This window comes from Lissotriton vulgaris, chromosome 9, assembly GCF_964263255.1.
Source record: "Lissotriton vulgaris chromosome 9, aLisVul1.2, whole genome shotgun sequence".
In the NCBI taxonomy this organism is placed as follows: domain Eukaryota; kingdom Metazoa; phylum Chordata; class Amphibia; order Caudata; family Salamandridae; genus Lissotriton; species Lissotriton vulgaris.
This window is the reverse complement of record NC_141697.1, coordinates 1,054,681,988-1,054,694,998: the sequence shown is the minus strand read 5'-3', so window position 1 is coordinate 1,054,694,998 and position 13,011 is coordinate 1,054,681,988. Positions and strand designations below refer to the sequence as shown.

The following is a 13,011-nucleotide window of genomic DNA, read 5'->3' as shown; positions in this document are numbered from 1 at the left end:
TACCCTAGGCCAGGCTACCCTAGGTGACCTGACGTAGTTAGGTTCCAACAGCAGGTATTTCTTTTTTTTAAATATATATATTGGAGGGGGAGGATAGGTTTATGCTGAGGGTGATGTCGGAGGTTGTCAGGATGCAGGTATTCATTTCTTAATTTTAGGTGAAAATAAATGGATCATGCCTACAGAACACACAACTTTAACTTTCACTTTATCCTACATTTATAAAAGGTGAACCAGGAGCACACAAGTGGCTCACGGAAAAGGGAAATTATTAATTGACCTTAAAGTAGTTGTCTTTCATTTATCATGTTTAATATAAACATTTTAGTATTTTGAAGAATATTTCAGAATAAACCCATTCCTGTGTTGACATTAGTCGATTTTAAGCCAAATGATATGCGTACATAACGTGTCCTTAGAGTTCATTCTTATATCCAGTTAGATGAGGAATAATGGCTTATCAGAATCATGTGGAATGCATACACTTAACCACTCGCTGCATTCGCCATAGATGAGTATCAGATGTGTCCCGAGGGTAAGGGCAGGTAGAGCAAAGTGAATGGCAGTACAATTAATTTAGGTACTCCCCAGTCCATGTTCGGGAGAATAATGTGTGGTACTTGTTAGATGGGCATTGTTAAAAGGACAGTGGTTATGAGTAAATGTTAACGTCCAAGTTTTTCATATAAATTTCCATACGTTAATTTTTTTGTAATCCTATATTCAATGGTGCAGTTATCTATTTACGTTGTGTACCACATCTTCTTTGTTGTGATGGTTAATTGCTTTCCAATAAAGATTATAAACACTTAGCGGAATAGATTTATTTTGTTTGTTTTTAACCATACAGTAGTCAGTATCATATCTAACATATGTATTTGGGTTAATATTAATCAATATAATTAGCAAATTCATATTGAGCTTGTTTCTTAACTAAGACTTCAGATCTCCGTATGCAGGGTGCATCAAGACTACCCAACAGCACTATATATGTTGTGGAAGCAGGATATTTAGGTAAGTGTTAACTGTTCTTCTTTTCTCTTTACAGCTACCCTTTTATTGCCCACCACGAGCAATGCATGATCTATCAAATGACGTGCAAACGCCACTTTTAATTCTAGTTTCTTTTGGCCATGGTCCTGTCAATGATACATTGTAAATGTATGTAAATGTATAGGCATTTATATAGCGCACTACTTACCCATAGGGTCCCAAGGCGCTTCGACCGCTGCGAAACCCTTCCTGGCTTCCCTGAGAGATGGTCCCTTAATGGGTATCTCCAGGGTGAGACCAGGCATCCCCGGCGGTCTGGTGGGGCCGTTAGTGAAGATGAGGCAAGCTAATGCCCAGAGTTGCCGAGTGTGATCGCTGATCAGAGTGGGCACCGAGGCGAGAGAATTATCGAGTTCGCTGACCCTGGTCCAGAAACCTGCCGCGCCGGGAATCGAACCCTGGTCCCGGGCCGTCCTCTGCTTTCGGGTCTGCCGCCTCTAACCAGTGAGTAGCCATGCAAACAATTGTCTTAAGAACGCCTAATTTTAAATACTATTTTCTCAGCTGAAGTACAGATTGTTGAAGCAACAGTTATTTTATGAGCAATGATAAAAAATGTGGTTCCACCCCAAACTCGTATGTTTACTTTCTAAACTATCCCAATAAGAACATTTGAATCAGTAATGGAAATTCAATTTTTGCTAGTGTACACTATGCATCATATCTTTGACTATTAATTTGAAATTAAACCGCTACAACACACGTCAGCCACGATGACAGGTGAATTAAAAAAAAAATAATTTTCAAATGTTTGGGTCTAAAGAAAGCGAAGACCTAAACCTTAGCATTACCTGTTTCTATCACACAAGTTTGTTGAGCGCCCTAAAATAATTTGTTTACCAAGTAGCTTTTGCAGCATGGTAAGTGTCCTAAAAATCCCTTCCCTTCCGACTACTTTCTCTTCTTCCTTAAACTGAACTCACTTTACATTTCCTAATAGGGGCTCCCTAAAGGCCTGTTTTTGTGGATGAAAGAAAATAGTAGTGTCTTTGTGTATCACAAAGAGCGAAGGGCACAATGCTTGGATGGTCCTCACTTACTGATGATTTACTTTGGGCCCCAGTTGTCCCTACGGACAAGGTTCATAATGTGCAAATCATTCTGTATGCTGCTGCAAAAGTGACAGGAACACAATCTGCCAGGCTGCCTCACCTCCATATGAGAACACAAGCAACCATGTCCTGTTCTATCTTTTTGTGCCTCACCAGTGAGTTGCAAGTTGAATCCCGTGAGTTAGGGGACCCAGATCTGGGTATACATTTCCCACTGAGGGTACTCACTGAGAACAACAAAACATGATGGATGGAATGCTTTGTTGTAATCTGCCTCTATGCTAATTATTCTGTGCCACATTATAATACATAGCTTTTTTTGTTCGTTCAACGGGTCATCCCAGATAGGGTCTAACAAGAGTCCGCTCTGAAATCAATTACTTTTTTAACAATATGTAAATTACACATTGAAGGTTATTGTTCTTAGATATTGTTAGTATGTGAAAAGAATTTTTTTCCACTTACACTGGTGTACTTACAAAAGGATATCTGTCAAACAATAGATTGAGCACGTTTGAAAGGACTTGATCTCATATAACATTTGTATAAAGCACTACCGCTTTCTCTACATTAGCTGATTAATAGTTGTTGTTTCTAACCAGTTGATATAACCTCTGTTACTCTCTTTACTATCCTTCTCACAGCAATGCACGTTTTAAATATATTTAAATGTTACCATCAAATAGTTTAATGCTTGCTATCGATGTCCACATCTACAATTTTTTATTTTTGCTACTGATAATTTCTTTTTAATTGTCATTGTTGTGAACCCTCGTCTCCAATGTCTGGTTCTTCATTTCAAGTTACCTACTCCAGGTAATGGTGGACTTTCTGAAAACCTAATTTTCTTTAAGTCGTCACCAAGGAGGTGCTGGAAGATAGATGGTCATAACAGGATAAATGGGGCCATATGGGTGAAGGGGATTCTAGAGGGTGTGGGAGTGGAGAGGGTTGATTAATGGAGAGCTGTTAGGTTCAAGCAAGATGCTGTTAAAGAGATGTGTCTTTATTTGCTCCTGGAAGGGGAGAAATGATGCTGCTTGTTGGATCTGGACTCTGATCTTGTTTCAGGTTTTCCGGATATTAGAGGAGATGTCTTGCTGTCTTGTTTGCTCCTTCTTGCATCTCTCGTTTTCCATTTGTGTTGTTGATGTTCTAAGAGATGCAGGTGCTGCTGTAGATTGTGATATTAGACATCAGTTAAGGGATTTGAAACTGATGCTGCTACTCTTCACGATTTTGCAGACTGACAGCAGGAGTAGGTGTGATTCTTTTAAACTTCTGGAGACCCATGATCAGACATATTGCAGTGATGTGGATGCTTTACAGAGGGTAGAGGTGGGATTTTGGCACTCCTGTTAGCTGTGAGTTCCCTACATTAAGGTGAAAAGACTGAAACGTGCACTGGAGCTTTGAAGTCTGCTTCTGGAAAGAAAGTACTTTTCATCTTCTTAGCAAGATGAGCCCAGAGCTAAGCAAGGTAGAGGCAGTGGCATTTTTATCGGAGAGGAGCCAAGACAATTGGCACTGTTATTAATTTGGAATGAGTAGCTACCTAGCTGCATTGATCAGTCTGGCTTGGGTTTCTTGTTGTTTAGTCTCAGATGCAGTGCTAATTTTATTTGGTCGAGGTATGTGTGAGATGAGCGTTAGATAGCCAGGCTTGGATAGTGACAGCTGCAAAAACAGTGATGGAAGCAATGCTTGAATACATCTCTGCCACTGGTGATCGTGAGGGCTGCATTCCGCGTGATTATTTTTTGCCCACTATGCCATTGTAGACCAAAACAAGTCAAATGCGTATCATTCATAGTCCTGCTCCAATAGGAAGAATCCAGCCTGAACTGCCAGACCAGGTCCCCTCGATATGGAAACACAAGCAACCCCAGAGCAGCTTCAGCCTTTGTAGACCTTGGCAGTGAAGTATAACTTGATTCCTATGGCACACTGAGCACAGGATTCACGGTGGGGCATGCCCATCACAGACCAACAACAGAGTGATGAACTCTGATGCGGCCTGAGCCATTGCCGGTAACTTAGTTTAATTCAAGCATTCCTTCCATTACTTAATTCTTTTTGTTTGGATAGTGACAAGGCAGCGTTTTACTCCATCATTATCATGTAGAGAAGTCAATTTCAGCATTCACATATTTTATTTCATTGCATTTTACTGTAGTTCATTGTATCTTATACTGTAAAGATTTTAAGTAATCGCACAGTTTATCAATAAAACAAAAAATATTTTATTTGTATATTGAGCATCGTTAAGTTATGTGTACAAGACTCATGAGCATCATCAGAGCGTACATGACCGTAAATTAAATATATACACTTGCAAATCAAAATGCAAGTGAGCGGTATAACCTACATAGAGAAATATTTGCTAAATTTATTACAATTCTGCTCAAAGGTGTCTCTGATTCAGGATCCAAAAAATATCTGTATCATGACAATCAAGACTGTAAAAGATGTGTACTCTCAGAGGCAGTGATATCAGGTGACCTAATCCAGCCAGTACTATATACCCCCAAATTCGGACACAAGTGGAAAAGAACAAAAGGGGCTGATTCCGGAGATTAAATGAAGTATGTTGCATAGTAGAGATCATAAAGAAATTGTTTGTTATTGGTTGACAGTCGACTGAGAGGCCATACTATGGATTGATTTACATTGATGTCCTTGTCAATAAAAAAGAGGTCACAGGGTGTCTGTGTAGATATTGAAAAACAAAAGAGTGGATTGAATCTTAAAACATATGCAGATCAAAGGGAGGGCTTCTGATCTCAAGTTGCCCATCTGGATGACCTGGGCTTCTTGGGTGGGAATTACTGTACCTGCTGCATTACATATTTATTGGAAAGTGTGCTAAGCAAGAATTGGCTTCATTAAGAAAAACGATGTTTCAGTGCTTTTCTTCATGCCAATATTTTAATTTGATGAAGAGTGTCGGTCTATGAAGGAAAAGGGGGAAACCCCTTCTGCTTCTTAAATCGATTAGATGAGATAGTGATTGCGTTTTTTTTATTTGTATTACTAATGCTTGAAAAAGGAATTTGTCAACATGTCACTTTCTAGTCTAATCCGTGGTCGATTTCCCAAATCTTCATCTAAAATACACATTTTGCAAATTATGTGGGATGTTCACAAATTAAATATTCATAAGCACGTACTATGATTATCTGTTCATGGTATTTTATAGTGTCGCTTGCACTCTTCTCTGTGACACAGGCTTTTCTGTTCATCCCGGAGACCGATGGGTCTTGGAGACTGGGAGGATTTATGAGATCACTATTGATGTTTACGACAAATCAAGTAATAAGGTTTATTTATCCGAGGTAAGTGTATTTTATCTGTAATTATGGTGATTAAGCAAATGTTAATTTGATGGGTTGATGATGCATGTTTGGTCAGCTTATCACTGTTATGTCAAGCCGATTTATATAAATAAGACTTTAGAAGGACTGAACAAAACCCTGCAGCAAATGAACATGATAAACTTGTAGCACTGTCATAAAACAACCATTCAACAAGCATTGACAAAGCCCAATAGGTTATTTTTGTAATAAGTGAAATGCATCATTATTAGTAGGTTACTTGCAGTATGTGATTATAGGTAAGCTGGGGTAATGCAGTGTGGGCGTGGGTGAGAGCATTTTCTGTTAATTGGGTGAGTAGTGTCTGCTAACACCTTACCTTCTTAAGCAATACCAAACTAACGTGACAGCAAGGCAGGTAGAATATGTAGTCACCTTGGGCTACTCGTGTGTCCTCTGACAATTGCAGCTGCATAGCCAGGGGTGCCACGAGTAGATTAGCAGAGCAAATGTACTCTACTAAAATGTGCATGTGTATAGATGGGGAATGGATTGAAAGCTCTTTTGTCAAGACCTGCCTCTTAGTCCAGTCTGTGTGCGCACACATGGCTGGGGCAGGACTAAGAGTAGTGGGGTCACTAGCTCATGTTGCTACCTCTGATCAGCCTCCATCTGAGCCTGTGGGTTTATTTTGGAGGTGTTAGACCCTCAGACTTGTAGAAGATGGAGGAAGTCGCCACAGCACTCGTCCATGCAGACCCAGAGGTGCAATGTTTGAGGGCACCACAAATGGCCAGACTCTGGACTGGTACTTTCCAGTCTACTGGCTGGAGATGTAAAGGGAAGAGAGCAGCTGTTTTCCACTTGCTGCCCACTCCGGCTACCACCACATGCTGTTTGACTCTCAATGGGTAACTGCAAGGCTACGTTGTATATAATACTGTTTGGAGATTACAAAAGGAGGAGGTTGTCAGTCTCCTCTCCCTTCCTTGTCCTGCTGTGCTTTAGTCTGCTGAATGTAAGCATGGTAGAGAGCAGGTGCTTGATGTAGTAGTTCCTTCCTAGCTCAAACTTTTAACCCTCACATGAGGGGAACTCGCCTGATGAAAGTTCTTAAGTGTCAAGCTTGCACACAGTAATAGACTGCCTAATTGTGACAGGGTACATCCTCTAAGAAAATAACACCAAAATACTTTGCTGTCCTTCAATAGATCTTCATGGGGGTGAGGTAAACATGGCTCCCTCTCTGACAGACAAGCAATGCTGGACTTCTAAGCAACTCCTGGTAATTGAAAAAGCAAGGCTCAGCCACCAGGTAGCACGCAAAAATGAAAGAAATAAATGAAAGATATCCCACAACATGCCTCCGAGAGGATGGAATTGCACCCTTGGTCCCCACAGGGGATTCAAAAATAGACTAGGTCAGTGGAGACAGTGAAAAAAGATTCCTGAACACTCTAGGTTTTTTTTTGTTTTTGTTTTTAAAATATTTTTATTCAGTTTTTCTCCCCCCTGCAATTTTTCTGTTAAATCCATTACACTTTTTTCCATTACAATTTATTCCAGTACAATTTTTTCCAGTACAATTTTTTCCCCAGTACAGATTTGTTTTTACAGAGTTATACATATGACAGAAAAAAAAACAAAAAAAAAAATAAAGAAAATAGAACAAATCAAACGCTGGTGTAGCCCATACAGAGCCACAAATAAAAGAAAACAGAGAAGCGTACTTTTAATTCTTTCTGCTCTTCCATCGTTCAATGGGAAGCCAAATCCTACCCCCCAAGGCCCTTGCCCTTCTACCTTTTCTATCATATATAGCTTTCTCTAGATTGTATGTAGAAAGTAGCCTTGCTATCCAGGTCTGAAACGTCGGTGCAGATTTCTCCTTCCAGGCTTTTGCAACAACTATCCTAAACACTGCTGTAGCCATAAACAGGAATTCTGAATGCATGTTATTGTCTCCTATACTTGTACCTAATATTATCAATTCATCAGTTAGTTTAGTTTTTAACCCCAAAGATTTTTCCAAGAACTCCTCTATTGCCAATTTTAAAGTATACAGTTGCGGGCATTGTGAAAACATGTGAGTAATGTTAGCACCTGTTGAATTGCAGCGTGGACAAGTTATTCCAGTGCTTCCCCCCCATTGAGCAATTCTAGCAGGTGTATGATATAACGAATAGACTGTTTTGTAATGTTGGGTTTGTAGTGTGGCTGAGCACAAGATGGTTCGGCCAAAGTCTAATGAGGCTTGCAGGGCTTCAGGATGAGCTCTCACTTGTTCCACCCATTTGTTGCCATATCTCTCTCTGTCATCTGTTTTGTATACCTGTAATTCTGCATACAACTGTCTAATTGAGCACAGTAGACTACTCCCCAGATAATCCATTATCCTACAGCTTGTCATTCCTCCTGCTCCCCCCTGTTTTGTATGAAAGTAACTCCTCACTTGTAAGTATTTAAAAAAATTATTCCCAGCTATTTTAAATCTGTATTGTATATCTTGGAACAGTAAGAACCCTCCTTTTATATCCAATAAGTCTCCTAGTTTCTTAATCCCGCTGCCGTCCCACTCTTTCATGACTGCATCCCTAAAAATCTCTGCCGGGAGATCGTCATTCATGTACAGCCTCAAATATCTATTATATCTACCCAGTCCTAATTTTTTCTTAATTGCCCTCCAAATTTTGTATATTGCGCTCAGGGTCTTAAACCTTGTGTGTTTAAAATAGACATAGTCCACAGTTGTGACTAGGGCATTCTCTGCTGCCTTTCCCAAGAGTGCTTCATAGACGTTCGCTGGGCATGCTCTCTCATCCTGCTGATCGCTTCCTCCTAATAGCCCTTTAGAATATTGTAGAGCTGTCACCCAATAGTAAGTTTTAAAATCCGGTGCCCCCCAGCCTCCCCTCTCTTTTGATAATGTCAAAAAACGGTATGCCCTACGTGTCTTCCCCTGTGCCCAAATTAATTTATTCACTGTTGATTCTATTCTGTTCAACCATGTGCCTTCAAAGTATAGGGGAATTGCTCTAAACAAATATAAACATTTTGGAAAAGTGACCATTTGATAAAGTTAATACGGCCCATTAGTGTCAAATGCAAATTGTTAACCCTCCCCATGTTTTCTTTGACCTTTCCTAACAGTGGTTCCATATTAATCTCCACTAGTTTCTCTAAATCCGCAGTCACCCTGACTCCCAAGTACCTTGTTTCTGGGACTACTCTTGTGTCTACAAATGTTGTATATCTGTTCTGTATTACTTGTGTCTTTCCTCTGTTTATTAGGTACCCTGACACCACGTCGAAATTCCTTGCCTCCTGTTCTATTTCAATCACTGATCCCTCTGGTGTCGGTGTTATAATGGCCACATCATCTGCATAAGCGAATAATTTGTAGTCCTTCTCGTGCAGTGTGACTGGAGGAATCTTGATATTTTGTGTGAGTCTTCTTAAAAACGGATCCAAGTATATGGCAAACAATAGAGGTGAGGCTGGGCATCCCTGCCTAGTCCCTCGTCTAATCTGTACCACATTTGAATAAGATTTATTAATTCTTATCCTAGCAGTGGGGTGCTTATAAAGTGCCTGAATTGCAGTTATATATCCCCTACCTATACCTGTCCACTCCATGGCTTTCTATAAGTATGCCCAGGAGACCCTGTCAAAAGCCTTCTCAGCATCCAGAAAAATAGCCGCGACAGGATCTCCTGAAACCTCTGCTGCATCTAAGATGGTGATCAACTGTCTAGTATGTTGGGTAGTCCCTTTGCCAGGTATGAAGCCATGCTGTGCTGGGGAAACCACCATTTCTATTACCTTACTCAGTCTGTTAGCCAAAGATTTGGAGAATATCTTTGCGTCGGCATTTAACAATGTAATCGGCCTATAGGAGCCTGGTTCTGTTGGAGGTTTATCTTTTTTTAAGATCACTATTATATCCGCACCAGCCCAAGATTGTGGGACTATTCTGCCCCCCTGTGCCAAACAACAAATTGCCCAAATGTCCTTAGCTAACACATCCCAAAAGGTTTTATAGAACTCTACAGGTATCTGGTCTTGTCCTGTTGCTTTTCCAGATGGTAGACTGAATACCGCATCTCTTATCTCCTGGACTGTTAATTGTCCATCTAGCTTGTCCCTCTCTTCTGTACTCAACCCTACCTGTGGCCCTTGTAAGAGATATTCCATACTTTCTGCCTCTAGATTTCCGTTATTAATATCTTGTTCATATAGAACCTCGTAAAACCTTCTAAACACCTCCTGTACCTCCTCCACCTTGTTGACAATTGTCCCAGTACTATCCTTGATTTCATTTATCTCCCCTGCTGCTAGACTTTGTCTGGTCCTGACTGCGAGCAAGTGACCAACCCTCTCAATAAATTCGTAGCATTTCTCTTTTTTTGCTAAATAGTTCCTTGCTGTTTTCTGCGCCAGTGTAACGCCAGTTTCTGCCTTCTGTACTTCCAAAGCCACTAGGATCTGTTCGATGGGTTCTTGTCTGCCTATTGCATCCACTAGCATCTCTTCTAATCCCACCAGAGTTCTGATCTCCTCTTCCACCTTCTCCTTTTCCTTTTTACTTCTTACCAGAGTGTAACTTAGTGTCTCTCCCCTAACTTCTGCTTTAAAGCTATCCCACACCATATCCGCTGAAGCTGAATACCTATTCATGTCCCAAAATTGAGTTATCCATTCTTGCATTCTTGTAATGTACTCCTCCTCTTTCAGCAACCCTCATTCAAATGTCCATGTAGATCTTATCCTTTCCATCTTTTGGGGCACTGATAAACTTAAGACCAGCGGATTGTGGTCTGACACTATTCTGGGGAGACGTTCTATTCTGGCTCTGCTTACAAGTGAGCTAGATATAAAGAAGTAATCCAGTCTGGCTATTGTTTTATGTGGAACTGAGTAGAAAGTGCTTCCTGTACCTAACGGATTCAGTTCCGCCCACATATCCACCAACGCATTATGTTGAACAAGATTTTGTACAGCTTTAAATATCTTTTTTTTCCTCCCTTGGTATCTGCCCCCCCTTCTTGTCTATTAGGCCGTCCAAGCCATTGATGTTAAAGTCCCCACAACATATCACAGGTTCTGGCCACAATGCTAATTCATCATCAATGAGTTCAATTAATTCAGGTTCATCCTCATTTGGGCCATACAGTGAGGTCAGTGTACATCTTCCTGCAGCAGGTTCTATATCTAGCATTACCCATCTCCCATCGTGATCCTCCTTTTTCTTTTTAATTTTTACAGTACCTTTTCTAGCCAAACCTGCCACCCCCTTGTTTCTCCCTTCCTGTCCCGTGTAAGCAAGAACCTCAAATCCCATTTGATCCAACATAAACTTGTCTTTAACTGCTACATGTGTTTCCTGTAAGCAAATTATATCAATTCTCCAAAATCGTAACAATGCAGAAAGCTTCTGTCTTTTCTCCCCGTTATTTAAACCACAAATATTAATCGTAATTATCCTGACTGCCATGACTCCAGTTTTACTCTTACCATCTCTTCAACTACTCTCTTGACTTTATCTGTACATTTTCCTACTTCTTCCTTATATATTTTACAAATCTGTACTGTATTGCAACACCAACCTTCACCAGTGCCACTGTCCCTCCCGCCACCCCCCCCTTTATCCCCCCCTCCCAAGCTGCTGACCCACCCCCCCCTGTGACAGGCAAATAGGTCACTCCTGACCTATGCGTGTCCACTGAGCGTTGCAGCGTCGCTCCCCTCTCCCCCCTCAGCATATCTTGCCTATTAATATTCCTAACTGTCAGGCTCATTAAGTTAACCATCTTTTCCCATTTATACTTTCATTGTATAGTTTCTTTTCTTTTTTGCTTCCTATTTCCTTCTAGCTCCCCCTTGCTCTATTAGCTCTGCCAGAAACTCTCCTGCTTTTATCTCGGAGAAAAACATTCTTGTTCGACCTGCAGAGATAACCTTTAGCTTTGCTGGGCACATTAGGTAAGCCTCTGCTCCTTGGGTCTGAAATGCAGTAATCAATTGCCTAAGTCTCCATCGCCTTTCCACTGTTACATGGCAAAAGTCTGGTCTAGCAAAGAATGTTATTCCTTCAACCGTCTTTCTAGAATCGGGTCTGGCTTTCTCCATTAATTCTTGTCTTGCTAGGAAGTTACCAAAAAATACTAGCATGGCCCTTGGGAGTCCCCCTGAACCCTCTTCACGTTTTTTCTTTACTGTGAGCGGGAACCTGTGGGCTCTCTGTACTTCTTGTTCCCAGTTCCATGGCGCCTCCGGAAAGGCTCCCTTTAGCAGCTTGATAACGAATCCTCTGGGGTCTTGCCCCTCCACCCCTTCCTCAATTCCAAGAAGCCTGGCATTATTGCGCCTCTGGCGATTTTCCAAGTCCTCCACCTTCCATTGTAGATCCTCCACAATCTTAGTCTGTTCTTCTCTAGATGCTTGCCAGTCTGTAACTTCATCCTCCAATCTACCAGTTCGCTCTTCGACTCCAATGACTCTCTCCTCTACTTCCTCAAACTTTTTATTTATTTTCCTGATCGACGCTTGGATTTTTTTAGTATCGTGCCTGGCTCTCCGGCTTTCAGCTCTAGCCTCCATTTGCATCTGCTTTAATGTGGCAAACATTATATCTAGTTTTCCTCCATCATTTTGAATCTCTTGCCCATCTTCTTTATACATATTAGAGGTAGCAGAGTAGTCCCATAGAAGTTTCTTGTGCGTACCCTTATATGAACTCGGGGGGGAGCCTGCCTTTCTAGATGTCATTTTGCGCCTTTTTTGCGTACCTCTCCCCCTGGAGCTGCCACTATCACCAGAACTCAAGCATGAGTCTGAAGAGTCTCTTTCCTCATCACTGCTTGCCATCGTTGATTCTGATTCTTCAGGAACTGAGAAGAACCTATCCCCCTCAGCTCCTTCTGTAAAATCAACCTCTGTCAAATTGTTCTGTAGTCTAGGACTTGCAGTGTCCTCCCTCATTATAGCGCTGTCTTTTGTTTGGGCTTGAGCTTGTTCCTCCTGCATTTCTGCCTCCACCTCTATGAGGGCTTCTAGCATTTGTCCTGTATTCAACACCTCTGCCCCGCCATCAACCTCTCTCACCTCTTTCACTGTATCACAGCGTTCGTCCTGGCTCCCCTGCTTCAGTTCTCGCTCAGCGTCGTCCGCCTGACTTGCTGCCAGGGGCTCCGCAGGAAGCGTGAGCTCTGTGGATCCTGGTTGCCCGGCAACGCCTCCGCTTGCGTCCTCGAGGACGTTCCTGCCTGATCCATCGGGCGGCATGATTGCCGTGCTCAGCGGGGTTACCGTAGCGGATCCCGACGCCTCCAGTGATGCCTTGATGCTGAAAACTTCTGAAACCGACGGCTGCCGGTAAACAGGGTCATTCTTTTTCTTTTCCGACATGTCCCGTGCCGCTTGGCTGCTGTTGCCGCTTCGTGTATCTTTGCTTTGGTTGATCACTTTCTCTTTCTCGCTGGCTTTCTCCAGCTTGCGCTGTTGGGCTTTGGTTGCTGTGGATACTGTAGGGGTTGATCGTTTGGCAGCAGGTGGCATTTTCGTTTTCGGAATAGTGCCCGTTCTTCCCGCTT

The 13,011-nt window shown here is 41.8% G+C and overlaps 1 protein-coding gene across 1 annotated transcript in view; it reads left to right on the top strand.

The window, feature by feature from the left end:
- Positions 1 to 13,011, top strand: part of NUP210 (nucleoporin 210) — a 519,503-nt gene that overhangs the window by 191,173 nt on the left and 315,319 nt on the right. Inside the window, exons 8-9 of the mRNA XM_086939009.1 lie at positions 948 to 1,014; positions 5,334 to 5,440. Of these exons, the coding sequence (XP_086795135.1) occupies positions 948 to 1,014; positions 5,334 to 5,440 (174 nt within the window). The remainder of the gene's footprint in view (positions 1 to 947; positions 1,015 to 5,333; positions 5,441 to 13,011) is intronic.